Source organism: Epinephelus fuscoguttatus, linkage group LG10 (assembly GCF_011397635.1).
Source record: "Epinephelus fuscoguttatus linkage group LG10, E.fuscoguttatus.final_Chr_v1".
Classification (NCBI taxonomy): domain Eukaryota; kingdom Metazoa; phylum Chordata; class Actinopteri; order Perciformes; family Serranidae; genus Epinephelus; species Epinephelus fuscoguttatus.
This window is the reverse complement of record NC_064761.1, coordinates 16,517,232-16,541,299: the sequence shown is the minus strand read 5'-3', so window position 1 is coordinate 16,541,299 and position 24,068 is coordinate 16,517,232. Positions and strand designations below refer to the sequence as shown.

General features: G+C 40.6%; 1 protein-coding gene across 4 annotated transcripts in view; it reads right to left on the bottom strand.

Moving 5' to 3' along the window:
• Window positions 1–24,068, bottom strand: part of lepr (leptin receptor) — a 55,271-nt gene that overhangs the window by 4,284 nt on the left and 26,919 nt on the right. For 2 of the 4 annotated variants that reach the window (XM_049587462.1, XM_049587464.1), the window contains 14 exons: window positions 22,836–22,888; window positions 19,977–20,204; window positions 15,660–15,789; window positions 14,925–15,112; window positions 12,499–12,647; window positions 11,238–11,379; window positions 7,814–7,974; window positions 7,567–7,666; window positions 7,159–7,258; window positions 3,794–4,008; window positions 3,231–3,385; window positions 2,694–2,847; window positions 2,438–2,520; window positions 2,139–2,358 (listed from right to left, as the gene is read on the bottom strand). In XM_049587462.1, the coding sequence (XP_049443419.1) occupies window positions 2,139–2,358; window positions 2,438–2,520; window positions 2,694–2,847; window positions 3,231–3,385; window positions 3,794–4,008; window positions 7,159–7,258; window positions 7,567–7,666; window positions 7,814–7,974; window positions 11,238–11,379; window positions 12,499–12,647; window positions 14,925–15,112; window positions 15,660–15,789; window positions 19,977–20,204; window positions 22,836–22,888 (2,078 nt within the window). Of the gene's footprint in view, window positions 1–2,138; window positions 2,359–2,437; window positions 2,521–2,693; window positions 2,848–3,230; window positions 3,386–3,793; window positions 4,009–7,158; window positions 7,259–7,566; window positions 7,667–7,813; window positions 7,975–11,237; window positions 11,380–12,498; window positions 12,648–14,924; window positions 15,113–15,659; window positions 15,790–19,976; window positions 20,205–20,949; window positions 21,215–22,835; window positions 22,889–24,068 lie in introns of all 4 variants that reach the window. The other 2 variants (XM_049587465.1, XM_049587463.1) reach the window with 2 other exon arrangements.

Below are 24,068 nucleotides of genomic sequence, written 5' to 3'. Positions count from 1 at the left end.
AAAAAATAACTCCCTTCTATAACAACACACTCACAGTGTGAGTGAAGCAAATCAGGAGAGTACTGGGCTGGAAACTTTATGCTCAAAGACGCTTAAGGTCTCTGTAGAACTAACTGTAGGGCTGGATGCTAATTACCTGTGAGTTTGACGCCTTTGACATACATATAGTCATTGTGCATCATTGTTGACATAAAGATATGGATTACAGCCACTTTAAAAAGATGAAGGAAAAACCTGAATAAACCATTGCAGAGCTACATAATCATAAATCATGAATCATAAGTAGCTGTACGGCCCTTTAATGTCAGCATCAGTTGTTTAGCTAGCTTAGCTTTAGTTTAGCTGCTAATAACACTAAAAAACATTTCGTCTGAATACTTATGGGAAAATGTCTCAAAAACAGCTTTTTTGTAAAACAAATAATAACAACAGACCACCGCCATGGGAAAGCATTTTGATTCTGCCAGTTAGCAGTTTAATGAAAATACTTTCCCCTGAATTATAAGTAATGGGGGAGAGGGACACAACTGTCTCACACACACACACACACACACACACACACACACATACACACACTCAACCCCCGTCTTACACTGCCAACAGTCATTTTAAATAACTTCTGTTGGAGTGCTGGTAATAGTGTTTACTACACCAGCTAATGGCAGCAGGGCCTCAATCAGCACTTTCATGGGCTCGCCAGAGACACGTGTTTTATGTGTCATGCCCTAATGGATGGCTGTTCATGCTCCTGGCTTTAACTTACATTTTTTTGTAATGTGTTATAAGGCCATGGTGCTAGTGCCAAATTGTTTAATACTAAAAAACTGCAGCCTGACTAATGCTTTTCGAGAAATGTTTTTTTTTTTTTGTGAAAAGCAAAATGAATAAACAAGGTTCGGTTTTGACGACATTTTTAGTTTTGCCATCTTTCACATAGTTTGAAAGAAAAACATTACGGGAAACCACCTTGTTATTTCCTTTCCAGTACATGTGCACCTGCATATCTCGGTGAAGCACTGACCATGAATCTGATCTAATCTCACTTCTGTAACCTGAACTTTCATAACGCAATAATACTGCGAGCAATTGATCTCAACTACAGTTTTCATATCTTTACTGGAAAATAACAGCATGTTGCAGAATACAAATCAAACTGCCTGATTTTTCTTCTGGCTGCTTGAGTCTTTATGTCATCATCTAATTGAGATGTATTAATTTATTTATGACTTAAGATAAATCCTCTGGTGTTTTGAAGGTGAAATCTTTAAAAGTGTAACAGAAACTCTACATTATTTTATAATTACATTTCTATTTGATTCTTCTTCTGTAGCATATTTTGTGTCTGTCACTCATCTGTATCTTTGCCATGCCATGTCCAGATGTCCAAAAATATGAAAAGAAAGTGAAATATGTCAACTCCAGAGCCCAAGGTGGTGGTTTAATAGTCCAAAATGATCAGCAGCTTAGAGAAGCTGCAAGAACTCACATTTGCAAAGCTGGAACCGAAAATGTTTTTGCTTAACAAATGCCTTAAATTATGATTTTTTAGGGGAGTCGGAGGCTTAGTGGTAGAGCAGGCGCCCCGTTTACAAGGCTGTTGCCGCCGAAGTCCGGGTTCCAGTCCAGCCTGTGGCCCTTTGCTGCATGTCATCCCCTCTCTCTCTCTCTCTTTCTCTCTCCTTTCACACTTAACTGTCCCGTCCATTAAAGGCAAAAAATGCCCAAAAAAATCTTTTAAATTATGATTTTTAAAAAGTACCGGGAATTATTTTGTTAACTTTGTATGTTCATAGCCCACAAACCTGCTGTCCTTCCCTTTACTGCCTTAGCTATCCTTCAGACTTCAGGCCACAGAATAAGAGAGAGGCTGTAAGATGACTGCAGATGTGGACATTGCTACATACAGTAACTGCCCTGTTGCTCTAACAGTGAAATTATTTGTTTCAAATATCCTGCAATGCTAATGTGATACTGAGCATAGCAAACAGAGCAGCCCCACACTGGTGAGAGGGCAAACTAACAATTAACCCTCATGTCCTTACAGAATAGAGTCAGAGTATGCGTTGGAGAGAATATGATTAATACTCCCTCTTAGTTCAAGAGAAATTTCAGTGAAACTTATTTTTCAGCTCACTCACGTTTGGGCTGTCTCTCCAGCGTCATGTTGAAGTTGTTAGCGGAGCTCCCCAGATTATTGTAGGCCTCCACCGTCACAGTTTGGGGCACCTGGTTCCACTCAAAGCTGAAGGAGGATGCCAGCTCAATCTGCTCCCTCATCACAGAGCCACTCAATGCCTGGTACTGCACTATAAATCCATCTATGCAGTAAGACCGTGCTGATAGTTGGAGATGATGCTGCTGCAAAAAAGCAAGAAAGCATTTTTAATGTTGTGTCTTAGTCCTAATCCTGAAGATGTTTATATTTTAGTTCATGTACCTCAAACAGCAAAGTGACATTTGTCTGGTTTCTGTATGGATCATCTTGAAGGACTCTCCAGAAATCGGGGCCTCGCTCAGGAGCTGAGGGGGGAGACCGACAATTACATCACATGCCACCTTTTACCTTTGTGTTAGTGGTATGATGTGTGTGGTGGTGTGGGCCGTTTCCCATTAGTGCTAAAATCAAAAGGTCAGGTGTGATTAAAAAGGTCACATTAGACATGAAGAGTGAAAGTAAAGGTGTTCTGCTGTACCTCTGCTGTTCTGAGGTGTGGAGTAGACCGAATCACTCCATTCGCTCCAATGGCCGGTGCCGCTGGTGTGCATGCAGCGTACTTGTACAACATACACCCGGCACATATCCGGCACTAAGACCTCTGCCCATGGCACCCGCACTGGACTCTGGATCTGAGGGCATGACATTTTATTTTGAGCATTTTAGATAAAGGAAATAAAAAAAAACTCTGCCTCCACTTTATCCAAACAAAGAGAGGAAAGTATTTCCTCATCTTTCTCATCATATTGGTAGCATGCATCCAATTTCCTAGATAACTCAATCAGATGAATATGGTTTTGTACCAGCTCATTACAGGTCAGGTCAAACTGACCAGCTGAGTCCATTTTCAGAGCATCCTCTGTCATTTAAGCAGATATGAGACTTATTTACCAGCTGTGTCCCGGACCTGAGTGACTTCTAATATGTTTGTTCCGAAGAGATAAACATCCTTCTTACCGCAGGAGGAACGTTTTGGAAGATAATTGGATGCAAACAGTCAAACAAACTAGCTTACCTTCCACTCCGGCTGGGCTCTCACAGCGGAGGGTGAGTGGTACCGAAACTGACACTGGAGCCCTTCGACTGGCAGAGACGGAGGCTCCCACGAGATCAGCAGGACCCCGCTGCTTCTGCTCACTGCCTTCACATTAGTGGGTGAGTGGGGTTTCACTGCGGGGGAGACGGCATGAAGGAACAGAGTTTGTTTGGTGCAGAACATCAGGTCATGCTGTTTTCAATTCTTCCGGAATCAATTAATCACGAAAACCTCGATATTTAAACGTTCTCTTCATGCAACTCTTTCTCTGTGAATATTTAATGTTGCAATGGTTTCTTTTGAAGTTCAGTATAACCACTTGCTCTAAACACTGCTGTCTGATAAAAATACAAAAAAAATCCAGATATTCAAGAGTTTCTGGATTATATCTCGATTTAACAGGAGGTATTTCCACATGCTATTTCATTTCAAAAACACATAATATTATCATAACTCCCATGACATAATGTTATGGCGGGAGGAGTGTCATCTCAGCATGTTATTATTGTGATATTTTCCACAAATGAATCCATCTTGCTCACCATGATCAATGGGGGACAGGTAGATGGGTTTAGACCTGATGGGGCCCAGTCGGGACGGGACCTCCAGCCACAGCTTGTAGCAGTTCATCCTCAGGGGCTGGATGGTACAGGTTTTCTGCTTGGATCGGACCTGCAGGCACGAGGGCCCCATCTCCCCCACTTTCTCCCCGGCTCGTTCCCTCTCCTCCATCACGTCACACTGCAGGTCAGCCCACCTGTCATGAAAATATAATAATGGTCACTTTATCCTGCTGTATAGGCCTTTTCTTTACCTTCATACAAATGTGGTGATTTACTTGCAGAGTATTTTTATTCCACAACATTTACTTGATAAGATTTAGAATATTAATACAAAATAAATACAACAAACAGATTATGATATATTGTGATAGATTACTGTACTCTCACTTTTTATAATCCTTTACCTTTGGTATTTCAATCAATCAATCAATCAATCAATCAATTTCATTTATAAAGCCCAATATCACAAATCACAATTTGCCTCACAGGGCTTTACAGCATATGCCATCCCTCTGTCCTTAGGACCCTCACAACGGATAAGAAAAAACTCCCCAAAAAATCCCTTTAAGGGGAAAAAAAAATGGTAGAAACCTCAGGAAGAGCAACTGAGGAGGGATCCCTCTTCCAGGACGGACAGACATGTATACATGTATACATGTATTCGAAGTACAAGATTTGAATACACAACACTACTGATAAATATATTAAGATAAAGGATAATTCCAATTTCTTAAAACTTTAGAACATAATTTTCAACATAATTTATATTGGTTATAAAAATATTCTTGTTACCAAAGTAAATGAAACTTGATGCAATGATGTCACACGAGGCAACAAACAAGTGGTCAGATGATCATAAAGTCTGTAAACAAGCCAACAGTTAGGTCAAATTACCAAAACTACTGAATGTGGAGACAAAACTGGAAGTGACGGCACCCAAAATGTCTGTAATAATCACTCCTTGCACAGACAAAACAAAACTACGACCTGTATGGTGTGTTGAAGTTTAACCAGGAAGTCGATCTGTAATTGTATTGATGACCGTTTGAATGGGCATATCTCATGCCCCGTATGTCATAGAGACGTGAAACTTTGCACAGAGATGCTTCTCCTCATGAGGAACACATTTGCCTCAAGAACCCATAACTTCCAGTTATATAGATTTTCCGCCATTTTGAATTTTTTGAAAAACACTTAAAATCGATCTCTTCCTAGGAAGTTTGACCGATCTGCATGAAACTTGGTGAACATAATCTAGGGACCAATATCTAAAGTTCCCTCTTGGCAAAAGTTGGAAAACTTACTAAAACTGAGCTTCTATAAGGCAATGAATATTGTGGAGGGTGTGGCTCATCACATAAAGGTGTATAACATCTCAAGGGTTTCACCGATCACCACGCAACTTTGTAGGCATATGACCACACATAATCTGAGGGGACCCCTCCATTATTGACCCCATCAAACAAAATGGGGGCGCTAGAGAGCTAATTTCTTATCTAGGCCATATCGAATTTACTAAACTTGATAGATATGTAGAACAGGACGCCTCAAGGTGACCGGAGAAATGTAACTCTAATTGGCAACTGGGTGGTGCTATAACAACAGAAAAATGCTTAAAAATGGCTAAAATAAGACTGATCGCTGTGGCTCCCCCCGTGGCCGAATGTTTTGTATGACTAAGTCATAGTATGGTTTGCTGTACATAATCACGGAAACTGTCAGTCAGTCATTCTACCAGTGCGCCCCACTTTTAAGTCAATACAACATATAAACACTACTTACGTACAGTTTTAACCCACTAACTATCCCACTATTGGCAATGGTACTACTGTACTTTCAATAAAGCAATCGTACTAGCCACATTCACAAAAATTCTGTCTGAATGCATTGCTCTTCTTAATGGGTTCATTGACTATTTAATTTGTAATTTCCCATGACCTGTATCCCAAACACACACCATGTGAAACTGTACGTGGGCAACTGTGCACTCAATGGGTATGGACTAGTTATTTTATATTGTCTGTTATATTTTGCCTCGTGTTACACAACAATCCTGTTGCATAAATATTGTTTACTATGCAAAGGCAACTTCTCTATATTTCATGTCTGCACCTTAGAAGTAGCCCCCACAATTTCAATGTAGCATCCTTTGTTCTTGTGCAATGACAATAAAGGCTTTCTATTCTATTCTACTCTATTAAAAACAAATGGTGAGTGCACACCCTTATGTGCCCCTATGCAGTGCTCCTCTGTTAAGCCAACTCCTAAGTCTTCCTCTCAGGCAGATTTCAGAAACTCTTGGGATATATCTAATTGATACAGAGACATACAGTTATAGATATATGATATAATCCTGCTCAACGAAGGATCAATAGAAAACAAAGGTTCCATCTGGGTGCTTTCAGGTGCACTGGTAAAGGTATTTTGTATTTGTATTGGATCTAATATAGTTATGAATGTGTAGAAATTGAAAGAAATGGGTTTGAGCAGGATTTAATAAATTGCAAAGTTATTCAAAAGACGGAAAAGTGTCATTAATGTAAAGATCTTTCATTTTTATTATGTCTTCATTAGTCCTAAATTGAAAGGAGCTACCTAATAGAGAGGGACATAAATGGCGGTTTGCACATAGACGAGCCAGGAAAGAATTCCCATGCTATCCAAAATGCAGTGTTATTTTAGTCCGGATTTTAAGGGATTGTTTTACCACAGAATCTAGCAATTTAGCAAATCCCAATGGTATGGGAAGGGAAGAGAATAACAGTGCACTAGGGGATGCAGGAAAGTCAGACATATTTTAGTGATATTGCTACATTCCCAGATCTCAGCAATTACATGTTTTGTTATTGATTGTTATAGCACAAGTTGTAATAAACCAGAATAACACATACAATTCAAAATTCCGTCACTTAAAATTTCTCATGTCTAAATATACAATGATGTATTTTTTCCATCTCTATTTAAAAGACTGAGAATCACAGGAAAAGTTAAAAAAAAAAGTAAGTGTTGCGCAAGAGAGTTATGAAACAAACATTACGTCATTCTGTCAGTCCTCTTTGTTGTTGTGGTTTTTAAAGTGTAGACACTCTCTTTTGCTGCGCGGACACAAGTCTCAGTGACATTGACCTATTGTTCACTGGTGATATAAACTTCCTGCTATCACTTCACACAACTATTTCCAGGGTTTCTAAATGTGCTCTCTGGGACACTGTGCACAGTCACTTCCAGGTCTTTAGCACATTGAGCTCTGAGGTTTCATTAACAATACTGCAGCTTGAACAAACATCCTAAAGCACTTCACTAAAAAGGAGACGGCTACTGTAAAATGTAAATTGTGGCTTTACCTGGATCTGAATTTGAGTCTTGTCCACTGTGTGCTCTTCCAGCTGCAGGTCATCGCGTCGATGTCACCATTGGTTTCGCATGTTATATCTATGGAAGCTCCTGAGACATGCAGGGAGAAACGCTCACATTAGGTCACCGTGACAAACTTCAACTGAGATGACCTCAGTGCACTGGGATTATTTTGGGTCACGTTGCTGTGCAGTCACATGTCGCCACTTTCTTTCCTGTCTTTGTCCACTGTGGTGGAACGCTGACACAAGAAAAGAGACTTCCAGTAACTTTAAAACATCCGCGGTGAAATAATGATGTTTGAATTTGACTCCAGAAGTCCATGTCTTGAAGGTAAATACAAGATGTCTGATGATAGTTTGTTCCTGTCTGTTCTATTTAGGTGCAACAAAGCTCACCTTGTACATAGATCTGACTGTACGGGATGGTCCACTCCTGAGTGCACTGCAGGAGGTCGTACATCCGAGACTCTGAAGGACGCACTGTGATCTGGCTGACCTTAGTTGGAAAAGGAAAATCTTCTCAGTTATTAACACAGAACGTACTTTTCTAAAAATACACAAGAAAGTAATTCAGTTTATTGTTGGAAAAGTTCCCAGAAACATACAAAGAGTCTGGAAGGAGAGTTTCTAATTTTTTTCTTACCCACTGGTTAACCGGGTGATACTGGCTGCTATGAAGCCGCTGTTGGAAGTTGCGCATCCACATGGCCGTGCTGGCGTTGATGCTGTGGTCATTGAACACACAATATACCGTGACGTTGTCCCCCGGCCGTGCCACCACTTTCTCAGGGATGTAGCTCACCGCTGCAAACACAAGAAACATCATAATATGGTTTAATATTTTTAAAAATGTATGAGTTTTCTCGTTAATTTTCATAGAAATCCCACGTTTTTTTATACAAAGCACATTCTAGGAATGACAACACAATAGAGATAAAACAAAGACCCTCAGTTGAACAAATGCCTGACTCATTCCTGAACACTGGCAGTTCTTTTTTTTTCTTTTTTAAAAAAGGGCAAAAAACTTTTTCAGGGATTTTGAAAACTTTTGTATTTGTTTGGGACATGGTCTGACATGAGTCAAGAGTGAATGTGTGAGGGCTGTCAAGTAACCACCTCCACAGATGTAGCCAACAGTAACATCTGCGCGTAGACAAAAGAAAAACAAAAAAAAAAGTGACTCATGAGCAAAACAGGTGAAGAGCTAAACAAAGAATCATTTGTATTTATCATCATCATTTGTATTTTACAGCTCATGTACTTAAAAACTTTCCAAAAGTCCTTTATTAACTTTGCTGTTTGAGAAGGACGTCCTGTCGTCATTTGATTTGCAATAAAGTTAAGTTTTTGTGAGATGACTCAGAGTTGTTTAGTCTCACAAACTTTTAACCCCATGACACACAGACACGTTTTTGCTCCAGGATCAAGTTCCCACACGTGTTACAGTGTAGAGGAGCAACTCTGTGTACAAAGCATGACAAATGCATGCATACATAATATAGTTAAAAGCAGGCATGTACACAGACATCTATTGAGAACACAAAGCACTGCCAGACACTGGACACAAATGGCCTGTTGTGTTGTTCAAAGCTGATTTAATTAGCAGTCTGATGTTGCACAGCACAAACTTACAACCAGACGACATGAGCTACTTATTGCCTCTGGGCTAAAAGGATTATTCAGGGTGTGCGAACAAATCTTGCTCTCATTTCTCAGCTCTTAGTTTCATTATTTTAAAACCATGTTCATCTCTCTGAACAGATGTGCTGCATGTGAAATGTTCCTTTTTTTCAAGCCAGTGAATTAAAGGTCATTCTCAAGGCTAGTGAGCAGATACAAATCATGCAGTATGACACAGTCTATTGACATAGACTACACTGGAATGAGGTCTTTATTAATAGCTAATGAGCTGGACTCAATTTAATAGCTAAGCATCAACATAAATCTGCCTGTGAGATAATGAGATCAGTTGTTTGAATCTATAGAGGCAGAGATGAGCGCTGAATGGCTGCCACCAGGGCTAGCAGGCTACCAGGTTTAGCATGTCAGGCAGCCAAGATCATTGTATAAAAGTAAAATTATGTATCTCACTGCCTGATTTTTGGGCCATCATATACCCAAATTACCTCTTAGCACAGCTCAGATATTGCAGTGCGGAAACACACAATAAAAAAATACAATCAAACAATTAAGTTTTGAAACATTAGCAGTGATTTTAAAGTAATTTTCCTTTTGGGTTTGTTTTCAGATTTGTGCTGTGTTGTTTTTTTAATTAAAAAACTAAATGGAAAAGTAAAGGGGGAAATTAGCTTTTCTGTAATTGTTACACATTCCACTTAGCTGTTTTGTCAGTTACATAAATTGGAAACAAAAATACATCTCAGAGCATCCAACATGCAATATTTAAAGCGTTTGTTTAGTTTGAGCTGATTGGTATTCATTTGCTCAGTGATACTACCAAAACCCATCAAAAATTGTTATCGCAATAACCACTGTTGTGGCTCATGTTAAAACTTTAACCTTGTCATGGTGCTAGAGAAAGGAAAAGTTCACTAAGATGTTTCACTCTGGACCAAAGTGGTAGACTGACAGATATTGCCATCTGCTGAGCCACGATCACAGCCAAAAACATTATTTCTACATCAGTTAGTTTCTGGTAAATCCAATAAACCCCCTGCAGTTCTTCAAAGAATCCAGAGAGTCATTGCCCCCCTGTAGAAAACCACAAGGATTTTCAAACAATTCCTCAAAAGCTAACAGACTAGAGTTGTACTGTACATTTCATTTTGTTTGGACAAAGTGACAAAAGAACAAAATAGAATCACTGCCTCGCAGCTGTATGCCTCCGCATACTGGTCGAGTTGCAGTTATAGTTTACATCCATGTCTGTCAAGACTCGCATGTGGTTATGACAGTAGACAATACTTCAAATATGGATGTTGCTGCAAAAAAGCTACATGTTCTAAGACATGGACGTTCCTCACACATCTTCCACCCAGCAGCAAGAAAGATCTATACAATTATCAGTTTTAAGTTGGACAGCCAAGATTAGTGTCACTGATTCATTATCTGACCAAATGTGAGTTATGACGTTGAATAATGGCAAGAAAAGTGTTTTTGCATAACATTATGATGTCACAGGGAAGCTGATCTTTGACCTTTTGGATATAAAATGTCATCATGTCATCTAATCCTATAAGACATTTATGTGAATATTGTCAGTTCATACTGGAGTCCAAGTGGACGTTTGTGCCAAATTTGAGGAAATTCCCTCACGGCCTTCTTGAGATATCACATTCACAAGAATGAGACAGATGCAAGGTCACTGTGACCTTGACCTTTGACCTCCAGCTTCTACTCAGTTCATGCTGGAGTCCTAGTGGATGTTTGTGCAAAAATTTGAAGAAATTCTGTCAAGGTGTTCTTGAGATATCACGTTCACAAGACTGAGAAGGAGGGTGGCACGGTGGTGTGGTGGTTAGCACTCTCGCCTCACAGCAAGAGGGTTGCCGGTTCGATCCCGGGCGTGGGAGCCCTTCTGTGCGGAGTTTGCATGTTCTCCCCGTGTCAGCGTGGGTTCTCTCCGGGCACTCCGGCTTCCTCCCACAGTCCAAAGACATGCAGATTGGGGACTAGGTTAATTGATAACTCTAAATTGTCCGTAGGTGTGAATGGTTGTTTGTCTCTATGTGTCAGCCCTGCGATAGTCTGGCGACCTGTCCAGGGTGTACCCTGCCTCTCGCCCAATGTAGCTGGGATAGGCTCCAGCCCCCCCGCGACCCTCAAGAGGATGAAGCGGTTAGAAGATGAATGAATGAATGAAGACTGAGAAGGACAATGTCATCTTAACCTTTGACCTTCAACCACCAAAATAGAATCAGACTGGAGTCCAAGTGGATGTTTGTGCCAAATATTGAGAAATTCCCTCAATACATTAAAGATTTTCTGTTCATGAGAATAGGACAAACAACCCGAAAACATATATGTATTTATGTATGTATGTATGTCTTTTGCATTACTCTAATTATCTGTCTGTATATAAACAGTCAGAAGAGAATGGTTCTCACTGTCCAGGTAGATGTGGTAAGGTTCGCTCCAGTCGCTCCACACTGGCGGGTTTTCCAGGCCAGAGCAGCGAACCTGGATGGTGTAGTTCAGTCTGGGCTTCAGCTCCAGAGGCAACCGGGGCTCTTCAGGTGCAGACACCACCTGGAGATAGCAGAGAGGATAAACATACACACAAGCACGTACACCAAACTGACTTCAGGATAGTTGGGGCGTGTTGCATGTCAGAACGATGACTAAATCAAAACCGTCATCACAACATAACTGTGGTTGCTGTTTAGTGTGTCGTCGACTGTAACTTTTACCAAACACACAACCAGGCTACAGATATGACTGGAAAGGGTGTGTTGACACCTGCAGCTTCTGGCCATTTTCCATGAAAGCATTTTTTATTATTTATCACATGACTGTTTTATACATAAGCCCAAAGCTCCATTCCCCTAAATTAATGTAAAACATATTAAAAGACACCATACAGTATTTATCTGCCCTTAAGATTCTTATACAAAATGTCTAAAGTCTGACCCCTGGATGAATCACGGAGCTTCTGATGTGCTGCCGAACACTGAATGCACTGTTGAATGCTAAGTACACCGTATGAGGCCATTAAAATCCAACTGACTGTGAGCAAGTCACACTGAATAAACACAATGTCTTGTCAGTGGAAATTTGTGCTGCATAAAAGCTGCACAGCTACAGCAAAGGGCAAATACAGTAACTTTAACTGTGACTCACTCACAGCATGACTTGTGTTTCTCTATAAAAACCTACTATAAGTGATTTAACGCCTGACAGTATGTTTTCACTTCTTCCTATGATGCATATTTTGCACCTGACGTCGAGGCTGCTTTTGTAATCGGTAATTAGTATTTCGTGTTTGAAACCAAATGTATGTGTATTGTTAAAAATAGATTGGGATATTGTTGCACCACTTTCTAATAAGGCACCCTTTATGAAGGGGTTATGAATCGTAACCAGTGTTCCGATTACTAGTTGCCCTGCTAAAAATGCATAAGCATGTAACTATTTTACTTACTTCATCAAAATAATGTAACTAGGGATATTTTACAACCTGGAAGCCAAATGTTCTTATTAATAGCTTGTAAGTGACCTATAATCACTGATGAGGACATTGGAGTTTACAAACCCTTTCTAAAAGGTACCTTTTTATAAAGTGGTACCGATACATTTCCTGTTGATGCAGTGGCAAACTCTCACAAGGCATCACTTTTTAGGTAACGTCATATCAATGCTTCGTGTCACCTGCCACTGTGGATGAGTGGTGTTAGAAGAGTATCGGACTTCGTATCTCAGCGGACCGGTATCAGAGTCTGACGGGTCGTCCCATTGTAAAATCAGGTCGGCCTCAATGGTCTGATTATGTAACAGGTTGACTGGAGGACTTGGTTTCACTGCAGAAGAAGAACACAAACAGAAGCACACGTTTACAGAAGAATCACAGCAGTATATTGCTAATCATAACTTTGATCCTGTTTTAATATTAACAGCGTTAACATTTGAACAAAGGTTACTAAATCCTATGGATCATTACAATAATGGAATACAATTAGAGGATATTTTCGCAAATAAATTAAAATTACTATAAAATTACTATATGTGGGTTTGCATCTGTAAGGATTTTAAAGATCGCGGCGTAGCCTTAAGGTCACCTTACTACTGGGTAAGTGATCTATCAATCAATCACATCATGACTTAATGAAAAATATTGACAGAATATGATTCAACTTCTCTGCTTGGCATAAACTGTAAATTCACTTCGCCTTTTCGGCCTTTACATGTATATGAAGCTTATGCTCTTAAATGTCAGCTAATAACGAGGGGTTTGGGAATCATTTATGAATATGTAGCTGGGAACCTTTAATATCCTGCGAATCACGCAGCACATTGAGTTTAATATTTGGACTCAATGATCATTTCTGGATGGATTTCTGAGGAGTAGGCTCAGACTTATATACACTGGACTGAGACAGACGAAATAATGACAAATAAAGAAAGAGATAATTGAGTCTCATAAAACCACAAAGATGCCTTCTGGGAGAGGAGAGCTTACGCAGCCAAATGAGTAATAGCTCAGTAATTTATTTTCCAGACTGTTCCCACTCTCTCAGGAGAAAGACCGGCCTTATCATTTCCTACCAAAGGGATCATTTAAACATGTTGAGGAGACAGTCACACAATATTGTTTGCTGTATTGACATATTAACAAAAGACTGTTCAGATCAAGTGCCCTTCAACTAAACAGATCTCAGTGGTGGTTTATAGTACAGGTGACATTTTTACAGTCATAACCTAATCGTAATTCATAGTGCTGAATACACTGCACTATTACTAGTGCTAAAAATCTGGACATACAAACAACATGGCTGAATGAGAGTTCTTCTAGGGTACCAAACATGCAGGCCACAGCTGACATTCATTCATTCATTCTTTCATTTTCTGTGACCGCTTATCCTCTTGAGGGTCGCGGGGGGATTGGAGCCTATCCCAGCTGACACTGGGCAAGAGGACAGGTCACCAGACTATCGCAGGGCTGACAGCTTCACACCTACGGCCAGTTTAGAGTCACCAATTAACCTGCATGTCTTTGGACTGTGGGAGGAAGCCGGAGTACCCGGAGAAAACCCACATGACATGGGGAAAACATGCAAACTCTGCACAGAAGGGTTCCCGCACCCCGGGTTCGAACCAGGAACCCTCTTGCTGTGAGGCGACAATGCACCACAGGTTGGATTTTCACAGAACAGAAAATACGACATCTTTGTCTCAAAAGAAGAATGAAGGCTTCACTAATGACACAGTAACCTAGACGCGATGAAGAGGAGCAAACTGAAGAGTGAAGAACTTGACACATAACATACTGGTACTGCTCAGTCTCTGTTCTGCTCTGTCAGTTTAACCCAAAAGGTCTGGTTGAGAAAACACAGCATGGAAAGTCCTCCTCTATCACTGTGGAGATCTCACAGCTTGAACATGGTTGCATACACACAGATACACACAGTACCATGGCCCAGCTGTGCTCAGCTATTCCAGTTACGTCTGCCAATCACAACTGAATAAATCTCCTCCTTATCTGTCCAGATTCAACACTTTGAAGCTGGACGCTGGAAAACTGTGGCATTTTAAACACTGATGAGCCCAGCATTACTTTCATACATGGCTGAATGTATTCACTAATGCTGGTAATTGAGTGACTTGCTGGGAACTTGCTTTTTATACTGTAAAACTGTGCATCCTTCTTCTCCGAAGAAAGTAACAGACAAGTGAGAGCTTGTCCTAACATAGAAAACATTTCCCAAGGGCTTTGAAATAACTACTCGCAAGATTCTCAATAATTCTTCACAGACATTAAACTGATAAGGTCAAGTTTTAGGTTGCCAGGTTGTGAGTTTGATAAGGCTGTTATTTACAACTTAATATAATTTATGCCTTACTACAGTTACAAACTCATCTCTCAGTGAGTTGGCACCAATCAGTTATATCTGATATCTGATTTACAGATAAGTGACTTACTAGCATACAGTTTTGTCTGTCCTCGCTGAAGGTACAGTTTGGGAGGACAACTAATTCAGTCCTCATACTTTACTACTAAGTTCACAGTCTGTAGTGGAAACACATATCTCTGAATTCCTCTATAACAGTTTCTTCCCAACTAATACAAAGCAACTTACCAGGTCGGGCAGGGATCCTGAGTAAAACTGGTGGGGCAACGGTGTCTGAGATGCTAACGGTTACCCCAGTAACAAAGCTTGTCTTGGTGTCAAGAGCGACCGAACACATGAAGGAATCCTTCGCTTCACAGACAACAGGATTATCAGTGGCAGCGTTCCCATCGTCCACCTCTGCATCTTTCTGGGACCTAGGAAATGGGTATATGGAAACTGAATATGATATCTGAATTCAAAAAATAGAATCAATACTAAGTGTCCCTGAACGACCAAAATAACGACCTTATCCTCATTAGCATGAACGATAAATCTATCAACATAATTCCATGCCAACTGCCAAACTTTATCTACTGATGAAGACTGTACGAGACAACTAAAAGCTCCAGAACAGAACAGACCTTAAGGAGAAACAATTTTTTGAAATTGTGCTTGCATTTACAGTAAATATTTCAGAAGAGTGTACAACATGTACGAGCTGCACAACGTCTGGTATGTCTTATCAAGTGTGTATCAGATCAGTGGAGAATTGGTCTCTGTATCCCACCACAATAAATGCCTGGGGCCTGTGTTATATCACGTAGCTCCCCCCTATGTAAATAATGTAAATACACATACCCTGCTGAGCAGTCGGGAAAGGTTCGGATCAGGCAAAATACACACACACACACACACACACACACACACACACACACACACACAAATGCATACACAGTCAGGACAGGAAAGTGTCATACTCACAACAGACGCTGTAAGCTGACTGCCATGAGACCAGCATCCAGTGTGGCTAATGGTGGACTGTGAGACTGAAGATCACATGTTAAGTTCTCCCAGTTCTCATCAATTCTGCACAGTATGTCCAAGCAGGTGCCTGACAAGAAATCAAAACTGCATGTTAGTGGCACGATCAGCAGCATCTCAACACGTCATTTACAACAAATGACCGTGACCTTTAAATGAAGGCTTACGAGAACATGGCCTAGCTTCATATTCTGAAAACTAAGTCTCTGCTATGAAACGAAACTTAGAGAAATATTATAGCTGCAAGCAGTAATATGGTGGTAAGGCTCCTGCCTGGAAATGTAGTCATGAAGGGCAAAAAAAAAAAAAAGGCACAGCAGCGCTTCAAGTTAAATGCTATTGTCAGCATGCTAACATGCTCACAATGATGATTCTAACATGCTAATGTTTAGTAGTTTTAATGTTTACCATATTCACCGTCTTAGTGTAGTGTGTTAGCATGCTAACATTTGCTAACTAGCACTAATTACATGATAAAGCTGAGGATGATGGGAATGTCACCAGGTCTGCAGGCAATTAGTCATAAACCACAGTATGTGACAATTAAACTAGAATTACACCTTGTGATTGTATGTCTCCACAAACCAGTCAAGTTGCGGTTTCAGTTTACATCCATGTCTGTCTGTTGACAATGCACCTGGTATGGATGTTGCTGCAAATAAGCTTCATATTCTAAAACATGGATGCTTCACACACATCTTCAACCCAAGAGCACAGAAGATCTATACAATTACTACAGTTTCAAGGTGGATAGCCAAGATTAATGTCACCAATTCAGTATCTGACCAAATGTCTCCTCTTCTGTTCCTGAGCTATGGTGTTAAATAATGGCCAGAAAAGTGTCTATGCAAAACATTATGATGTCACAGTGAAGTTGACCTTTGACCTTTTGGATATAAAATGTCATCACATCATTTCATTCTATTGGACATTTGTGAGAAATTTTGTCACAGTGAGTGTAAATACTCTTGCATTTTGGCCCAAAACATGTTTTGTGAGGTCACAGTGACCTTGACCTTTGACTTTTGATCACCAAATCAGTTTATACGAGCTGACATCTGTGCCAAATTTAAAGAAATTTCCTCAAGGTGTTCTTGAGATATGGCCTTCGCGATAATGAGACAGATGAGGTCACAGTGATCTTGACCATTGAACTTTGCCTTGTGAAATCTAATCAGTTCATCGTTGAGTCCATCCAGATGTTTGTGCTAAATTTGAAGAAATTGCCTCAAAGCATTTTAAGGTTTTGCGTTCACAAGAATAGGATGGATAAACAGATGTACAACTTAAAAACATTATGCCTCCTGCGTAGGAGCATAAAAATTGATCTGATAATGGGGCTAAAGGGAAAAAAATATTAGCTTAAGGTCACCAAAGTTATTACACTTCAATCTGAGGGGGAGAGAAGCGTCTGTACCAAATTTCATAGCAATCCATTCAATAGTAGTTAAGATATTTTAGTTTGGACCAATGTTGTTGACTAATAGATCAACACTGCCATTCAAAGTCCAAATGAAATCACATTTAGTCATGCCTTCATGCAACTGTCTGAAGTGTCAGTGTTTTATTGACAGCAGCTAGAATGCTGCCAGAGTGACGGTGTTACACCTTAGGGAACAAGACACAAAGCTGTAACCTTCCTGTCATGGGTGTGGTGTCGGTGGTATTAAAGAGTAAGGATTGCACCTGCATATAACTCAGGGGTGCCCAAACTTTTTTGAACAATGGCCAGATCAGATAATGGGAAAATGCCTGAGGGCCATTTGCTTCTCCCATCATATGGGTTATTGCTTCATCTTTCAGTGAAAGCGGCCAAGTCTGCACTGTGGCCACGTCTGCTCCCTAGCAGAAAATGTTTGCTGTAGGGTAACTGTTTGTTTGCTTATTTACTGTCTGTTTATCAAAACTAGCTTTTTAAAATTAGCTATTTATATGTGATATGAAATGTATTTCAGTTGAATAAAATGTATAGCTACAACATGTCCTCTGTCTGCCACATAAAAAGGAAAAAAATGCCGTATATATAAAGTTTAACGTTTAGTATTTATGTCCGACATTGTTGCATATTATCTCATCCACAGCAGGATTAATCCTGGCCTAATAATACTGATAGCGTCATTAATACTCAAGTGTTTCTTTGTTCAGCCTCAGGCTTCTGCAGTTGTTAGCCCACACTTGTCTTGAAGACATTTTTGGTGCTGAAAGCAACAAAAGCTGCACACAAAAATAATTATGACTAACAAGCAAACACATGAATGAGCAAAATGACTAAGGACCTTGAAGGTAAATCAAAATTCTGAAAACACCTCATGAATCTGTCAGGAGACACAGCGTAGGCCCTAAACTCCTATGTTACATCATTGCTTAGACACAAAGCTGGAAGGTCTCCATTAATTACCATTGATTTGGATGCATCACAGCCCCTCACAGATTGATGAACACAAACAAATCTCCTCACCTCCCTCATGTCTCATTATTGCCTCACCTCCATCTTCACCTCCACACTGACAATATAAGGAGAGAATTTTATAATTATGACTCACTTGAAGTGGCTCTTTGCTCCTAAACTCAACCATCTTTGTACGTTCTCTTCTTGCTCAAGAGGAGTGCTGCTTAACGATTTCCTGGTTAAGTAGAAAAGGTAAGAAACAGCTGGCTTGATTCTGTTGTGCTGAGAGAAGGGAATCCCAGTGAGCAAGACTACTGTCTTGTTAAGTGGCAGCAGAAGGCTCACATGATCACCCACTGTGATGAGAGGAAAATAAGGGTGCCAGCACAAAGGCCATTAAAGTGTAATGCGCCTGTGAGGCTCATCTTTAGAGGCGTCTCTATCACTGACAAGTGACCACACTGCAGGGAGAATCACATGGCTCTGTCCTGTCCTGTCCTGTCCCGTTTGCTCTGATGAGCAGGAGCCACTTCATATAGCTACCCTGTTGCTACTCAGGAAATGTTTTCTTGTAAACACACGGTTGTGTTTGTCCTGTACATCTTGTCTGAAGCATGGAATAGCATGAAGTGTCAGTGTAGTAGAGCACAAACAAAACAAGGATCATACAAACATTGTTTTGTGGTGGCGGTAGTGGTCAAACTTTACACAGGATACCTTTAAATTGTAGAAAACACCAGCTTCAGTTGCAGTACGTGATGTCAACCAGGTGTCCTAGTCATAACGTTGATATTGGATGTTACAGCACTTCATGATTTACGTCAAATACCAATATTCAGTGCCAACGCAAGAAGCAGCATGCCCAAAATGTTGCAGGGTGGAAATTAAAGGATGGCCGAAAGGCCTGTTAGAAGTTTAACTTTCACACAGAAGCCAAGAGGTTCAGCCACACACCTGCAAATAAAATCTTTATTACACCATGCCTTTTCTCTAACCTCAGCTAAGAGTATAAGTTGCCTAACCCTTGTCATACTTTAACCATAGCTCATTAACCGTGATCCTTACTTTTCTGTTACCTTAAGTAGCATTGGGTGTGAAGACAGCAAATACAAACAAAAACTTGTCCGTGAATGTAATCCAGGGTTTTGCAGAATAATCCAACACTTTGTGAAAACTGAATTTTCTGTGTGTTTGGTTACTTTTAAATATTGTGTTTAGATATCCTCCTAAAGCACTGCAGAGTTCCTGGTGAATTAAAAAGTTTGAATACAGAAGTGCAGTAGATACACACTTTCTGAGTCAAAGATAATTGTATTGATGAGCAAAAGGTTTTGCGCCTTGGTAGAAGTTGGTCTCACTACCCTGCAGCCTCACAGCATGATATGAAAAAAGAAACTGATGCCTGTTTAATTGCCTCTAATTGTCTTTTTGGAGATGTGTAACACAGATACACGTGTACAAAGCAAAAAACTACATGAGTTGAGATAACTGCCAGGTAGTCCAGCTCGTTGGGTGCAAAGAGACTCACAGATACAAGAAGTGAGCATAGCCTCAGTGTGGTATTTCACAGGCTCAATGCTGCAGTTGGAGTAAACACATAAGATCAAACTTAACTGTTGCCTTCTGCATGCTTTCAAAGGGTTGTGAGGAAGGCTGATGAATAGGAATCAGCCACTGCAAAACCTGGCAAGCAAAGTTTGATATTACAGTGCTCATGTCTGATTTTACTGTGAAAATAAGGACATAATGTGAAATACTTCCCATGCACTGACTCTTTCAACAGGGCCTTGTCAACCAGGAGAGGAGCACCTTGACAAACCCTCAATGAATCATTTCTTTGCTAAGAAACATTTTTAATAATTTCTCACCGCCAGAGGGCTCACGTGGATGTGATTCGCTTGTCGAGCCCCTGAAGCTGCAGAGGGGATGTTGTGGGAGGTTTGATTCCGAGCGGTTTGTCTCTGGTGCGTGCGTGTCATCTCCCTCCGCAGTGAGGTGGGCTGAAGGTGAGTCACAGCACAGCTCATCCTGCCACGGGAGGTCCAGGGCACCTGAATGGTCAGATGCTCCGTTTTCAGGCTCCAAACACTGAGCACCTGCTCAGAGAGAGGCAGGGAGTTTGTATTTATGAATAGAGGCATAAAAGTTTCAGTCTGAGTTTCTTCCTTTCACAAATATAAACTTTTTAAGATTACAATATAAATTCAGGTTATTATGTAAACTATTTCTAAGCAATGTATTCAGTGTGTACAATGCAATGCATTCCGTTAAGCAATAACAGAAGAGCAGACCTGATTTTAAAAAAAAGTTTTCAAAGTACAATGACTAATGTTTTTTTGTCTTGTAAGTTGTAAGTTAGTTAATGAAATGTTATTTTTTTGCCCAAGCTTCTTTTGACTTGGTAAATATCTGTCCCCATATCAGCAAAATGCTTTATCATTATCAAACATAAGTTATATATATGCCAGTTTTATAGAGTAAAAAGACAAAATGACAGAATTAAATAATAAAGCCTCAGCCACTGGTTTTAACAGCAGTCTGTGTGTCAGAGCAAAAAAAGAGACAGCACGAGAGGAGCACAAAGACCTTGTTAGTGCAGACCTTAGGTGATATTGATTTAGCTCAGGAGACACTCATCGTGTAGATTTGACAACTGGTGGAGAAGAAAATTACTGTACTGTCAGAGAAGGGTAGTTGTTCTCTTTTTGACACCACATGAGCTGCACAGGGAATATCTGTCAACTGTGCCTGTGGATATTCCCATTTATCCAGGTTATAGTTATCTTAAGGCAAATGAATCAAATGCAACTGGACTTAGTTTTGTCTTAGAAGACATTTTACCTGTTATCCAAGAGGCTTCATCAGTTCATGCTTGTCTGACTAGGCTGGAACTAGTCTGACAAACTGGTGTGGAAACAACCCAGGTATTTAACCTCTGGGGAGGTCTTCACAAGGCCAATGATGTCACTGGTTCGTTAGTGCTCCAATGGTGTGTCAACAACAGTCGTTGAAACTCCTGCTGCCACGGTGGTCGTTGGAGTGGTTGGAGTCACATGAGGCCATTTGTGAATGACCATTGTTTTTAGAGGTTAAGCTGATAAATCTCCTGGACAAGGATGAAAGGACAGCATTATAGGTGGGGTAAAGGTGGTGTCGCAGACCTCCTCCTCTATTGAGAGATGGCTTTTCCAATTTCACATAGATGGCTTCTTTTACACCTCTTTCAAACCATCTGTCTTCCCTGTCCAAAATGTGCACATTGCTGTCTTCAGTGGAGTGTACTTTCTCCTTGAGGTGTAAATAAACACCCTGACGAGTTAGCCCTTCTGTGTTGGGCCATGCGTTGTTTAGTGGTTGTTTTGTTTCACCAATGTACAAGTCTGGGCATTCATCACTGCATTGGAAAGCATACACCAGGTTGCTCTTCTGAGTGTGTGGTGTACGGTCTTTTGGGTGTACCAGTCTTTGTCTTACTGGGTTTGAAATACACAGGGATGCGGTGTTTGTTGAAGATCCTCCTGTGTTTTTCAGATACCCCAGACACATAGGGGATGACAATGTTATTAGTAGAAAGAACAAGGTGGGTGATGAAGAAAAGAACAAGCGCGATAACATTGCGTTGACACAACGTTGACCACATTGGAGCACTAATGAACCAGTGACATCATTGGCCTTGTGAAGACCTCCCCAGAGGTTAAATACCTGGGTTGTTTCCACACCAGTTTGTCAGACTAGTTCCAGCCTAGGCTGACAAGCATGAACTGATGAAGCCTCTTGGATAACAGGTGAAACGTCTAGTCGCGTTCGATTCAATTGCCTTGAGATCTGTCAACTGTAATCTCAAATATCAACACCGGTATGAGGATGCTGCATCCTGTGTATCTAGACATTATATAAACTAACATACCACGTTCTGTGTCATCTGAGAACTACTTAAATAGAAATGTCAGTCCCAAGCTAAAATCAATCTTAAACTGCTACAGATAATTAAAAAACGCAGTAGGGATTTCAGTATTTATTGACCACCATCGCCATCTAAGAACGTCAAAATTGACACTTTTACACATTATTAACATCCAGAATCACATCTGTTGGTTACAATTACATAAAAAATAAACTCTGCACACTGATGTGGAACAGTCCAACACCCAGTGCATGACTCATTACCTGCCGCAACAACGTCACAGCGGTTGGTATTGTTTTGTTTCACCTTGTGAGTAGGTCTGGTGACACCTATCATAGCAGGAACTTTGCCAGGTCTTTAAACGTCTGTCTGGCTGTCTGATTTATGTCAAAGTGAAACCACTGAAAAGTGAAAGACGCAGTCACAAAATTTCACAGGATTGTAGCTGAGTTAAAAATGAAGGCTAAATTCAAATGGGATGGGTGTGGTCCAAGCAAGGGGGCCGCACGTCCCACTTTACGCCCCTGGTTTACGAAACTTTACAGGTGTGTAGTTGACATGACAATGGTGGCAGAGTCTGAGCAGGTGTGCCAAAAGTAGCAGGGTAGGAAGAAGGGAAGTCTGCAGCTGGAGTTACCTCAGTGCAAGATGGTCTCTAATTTAAAATGTGAGATTAAGATTAATAATTAGCACCCCTTGGCAAAACCTCACAGTGTTGCATAATATTGTAAAAGCTTTTCTTTCTTTTCGACACAGAAAAACAAAACAAGATAAAAGAAGACATCCTACAAGTCACAGCTGTTATGTTAAGGGTTTAACTCACCATGGGGTACCAGGAAAAAGTGTATCAGGACTGTCAGCATAACAGACCGAACCCTGCAGGGAGACAGAGAGGGGTCGTAATGAAGGGATGGAGAGAGAGGAGGAAAAAAATATTGACTTCAGCTGCACAAAGAGCAAAACAGGTGGTGATAGACATAAGACGCACAGGCTAAGACAGAGACTGTCAAGTAGCACTTGATCTAGGGTTGTTGCATTGAATGTAATAGAGGGCCTAAAGCATTCTGTGTTTAAAGCTTTTTCAGCAGTATCTTTTATCTTTTCAAAACTCCAACTGGTGCAATTTTAAGAATGTGAAAACTGCACGTATGATCCATCTTCAGTGTTATAGCGAATCCTCTGTGACGCATTTAGAATTAGCTGAAAATGTGCAAGACTTCCGCAGGTTATGCGTGATATACAAAGGATTACCAACAATCCGTGCTTGATTGAAACAAAGACAGAATTATGATTTCCAAATCTGATAACGTTCAAAGCTGAACCGGTAACATGGGAGAGCAGTGGGAGGTGTAGGTGTGTGCACCACTGCCAACTACCCCGTGCCAGGAAACTTGGGTTTGACACAGTTACGCAGAACAGTGGAAGAACTGGTGGACCAACTTCTCTACAGTTGTAATGACTCACCAGACAAAATCTCATCTGAGAAACGTTGCAACACAAGACACTGGTCAGCAGCTCATATTAACAGCTTTTCAGCGCCTCAGCTCCGAGCAGACAGTGGCATCTACTTATGCTCAGACTGCTTCCTCATTCATCCGAAAGCAGTGGCTCCTTTTCACCACCACTTCCGTCGCCCTGTTATCAACACTGCATGTGCTCATTTGAACACCATTACATACTATTAACTATGATACTGTTACAATATTGATTTTTACATAAGACATAGTCACTGTTTAGGCTTCGCCTTTTTTTCTTCTCTTCAGGTTTGGTCATGTTTGTAGTTGTATTACTACTTTGAGAAGCTGAAGCTGGATGTTTCATCATTTTAGCCTTATATTTAGTTATCTATATTACTAATTAGTTTTTACGCTCTAAATCACACCATGAGATAGTCAGGTGCTACAGCTGACTCAGCAGTTGGGAGGAGTGTCCTGGTGCAATCATGGCTGGTAGAGGATTGTACATTGTCAAAATTAATACACTAAAGATCAGCACTGCAGCAATTCCTAATCCTATCTGTGGAGTTTTTGGGACTGACCAACCTCCAGAGCAACCT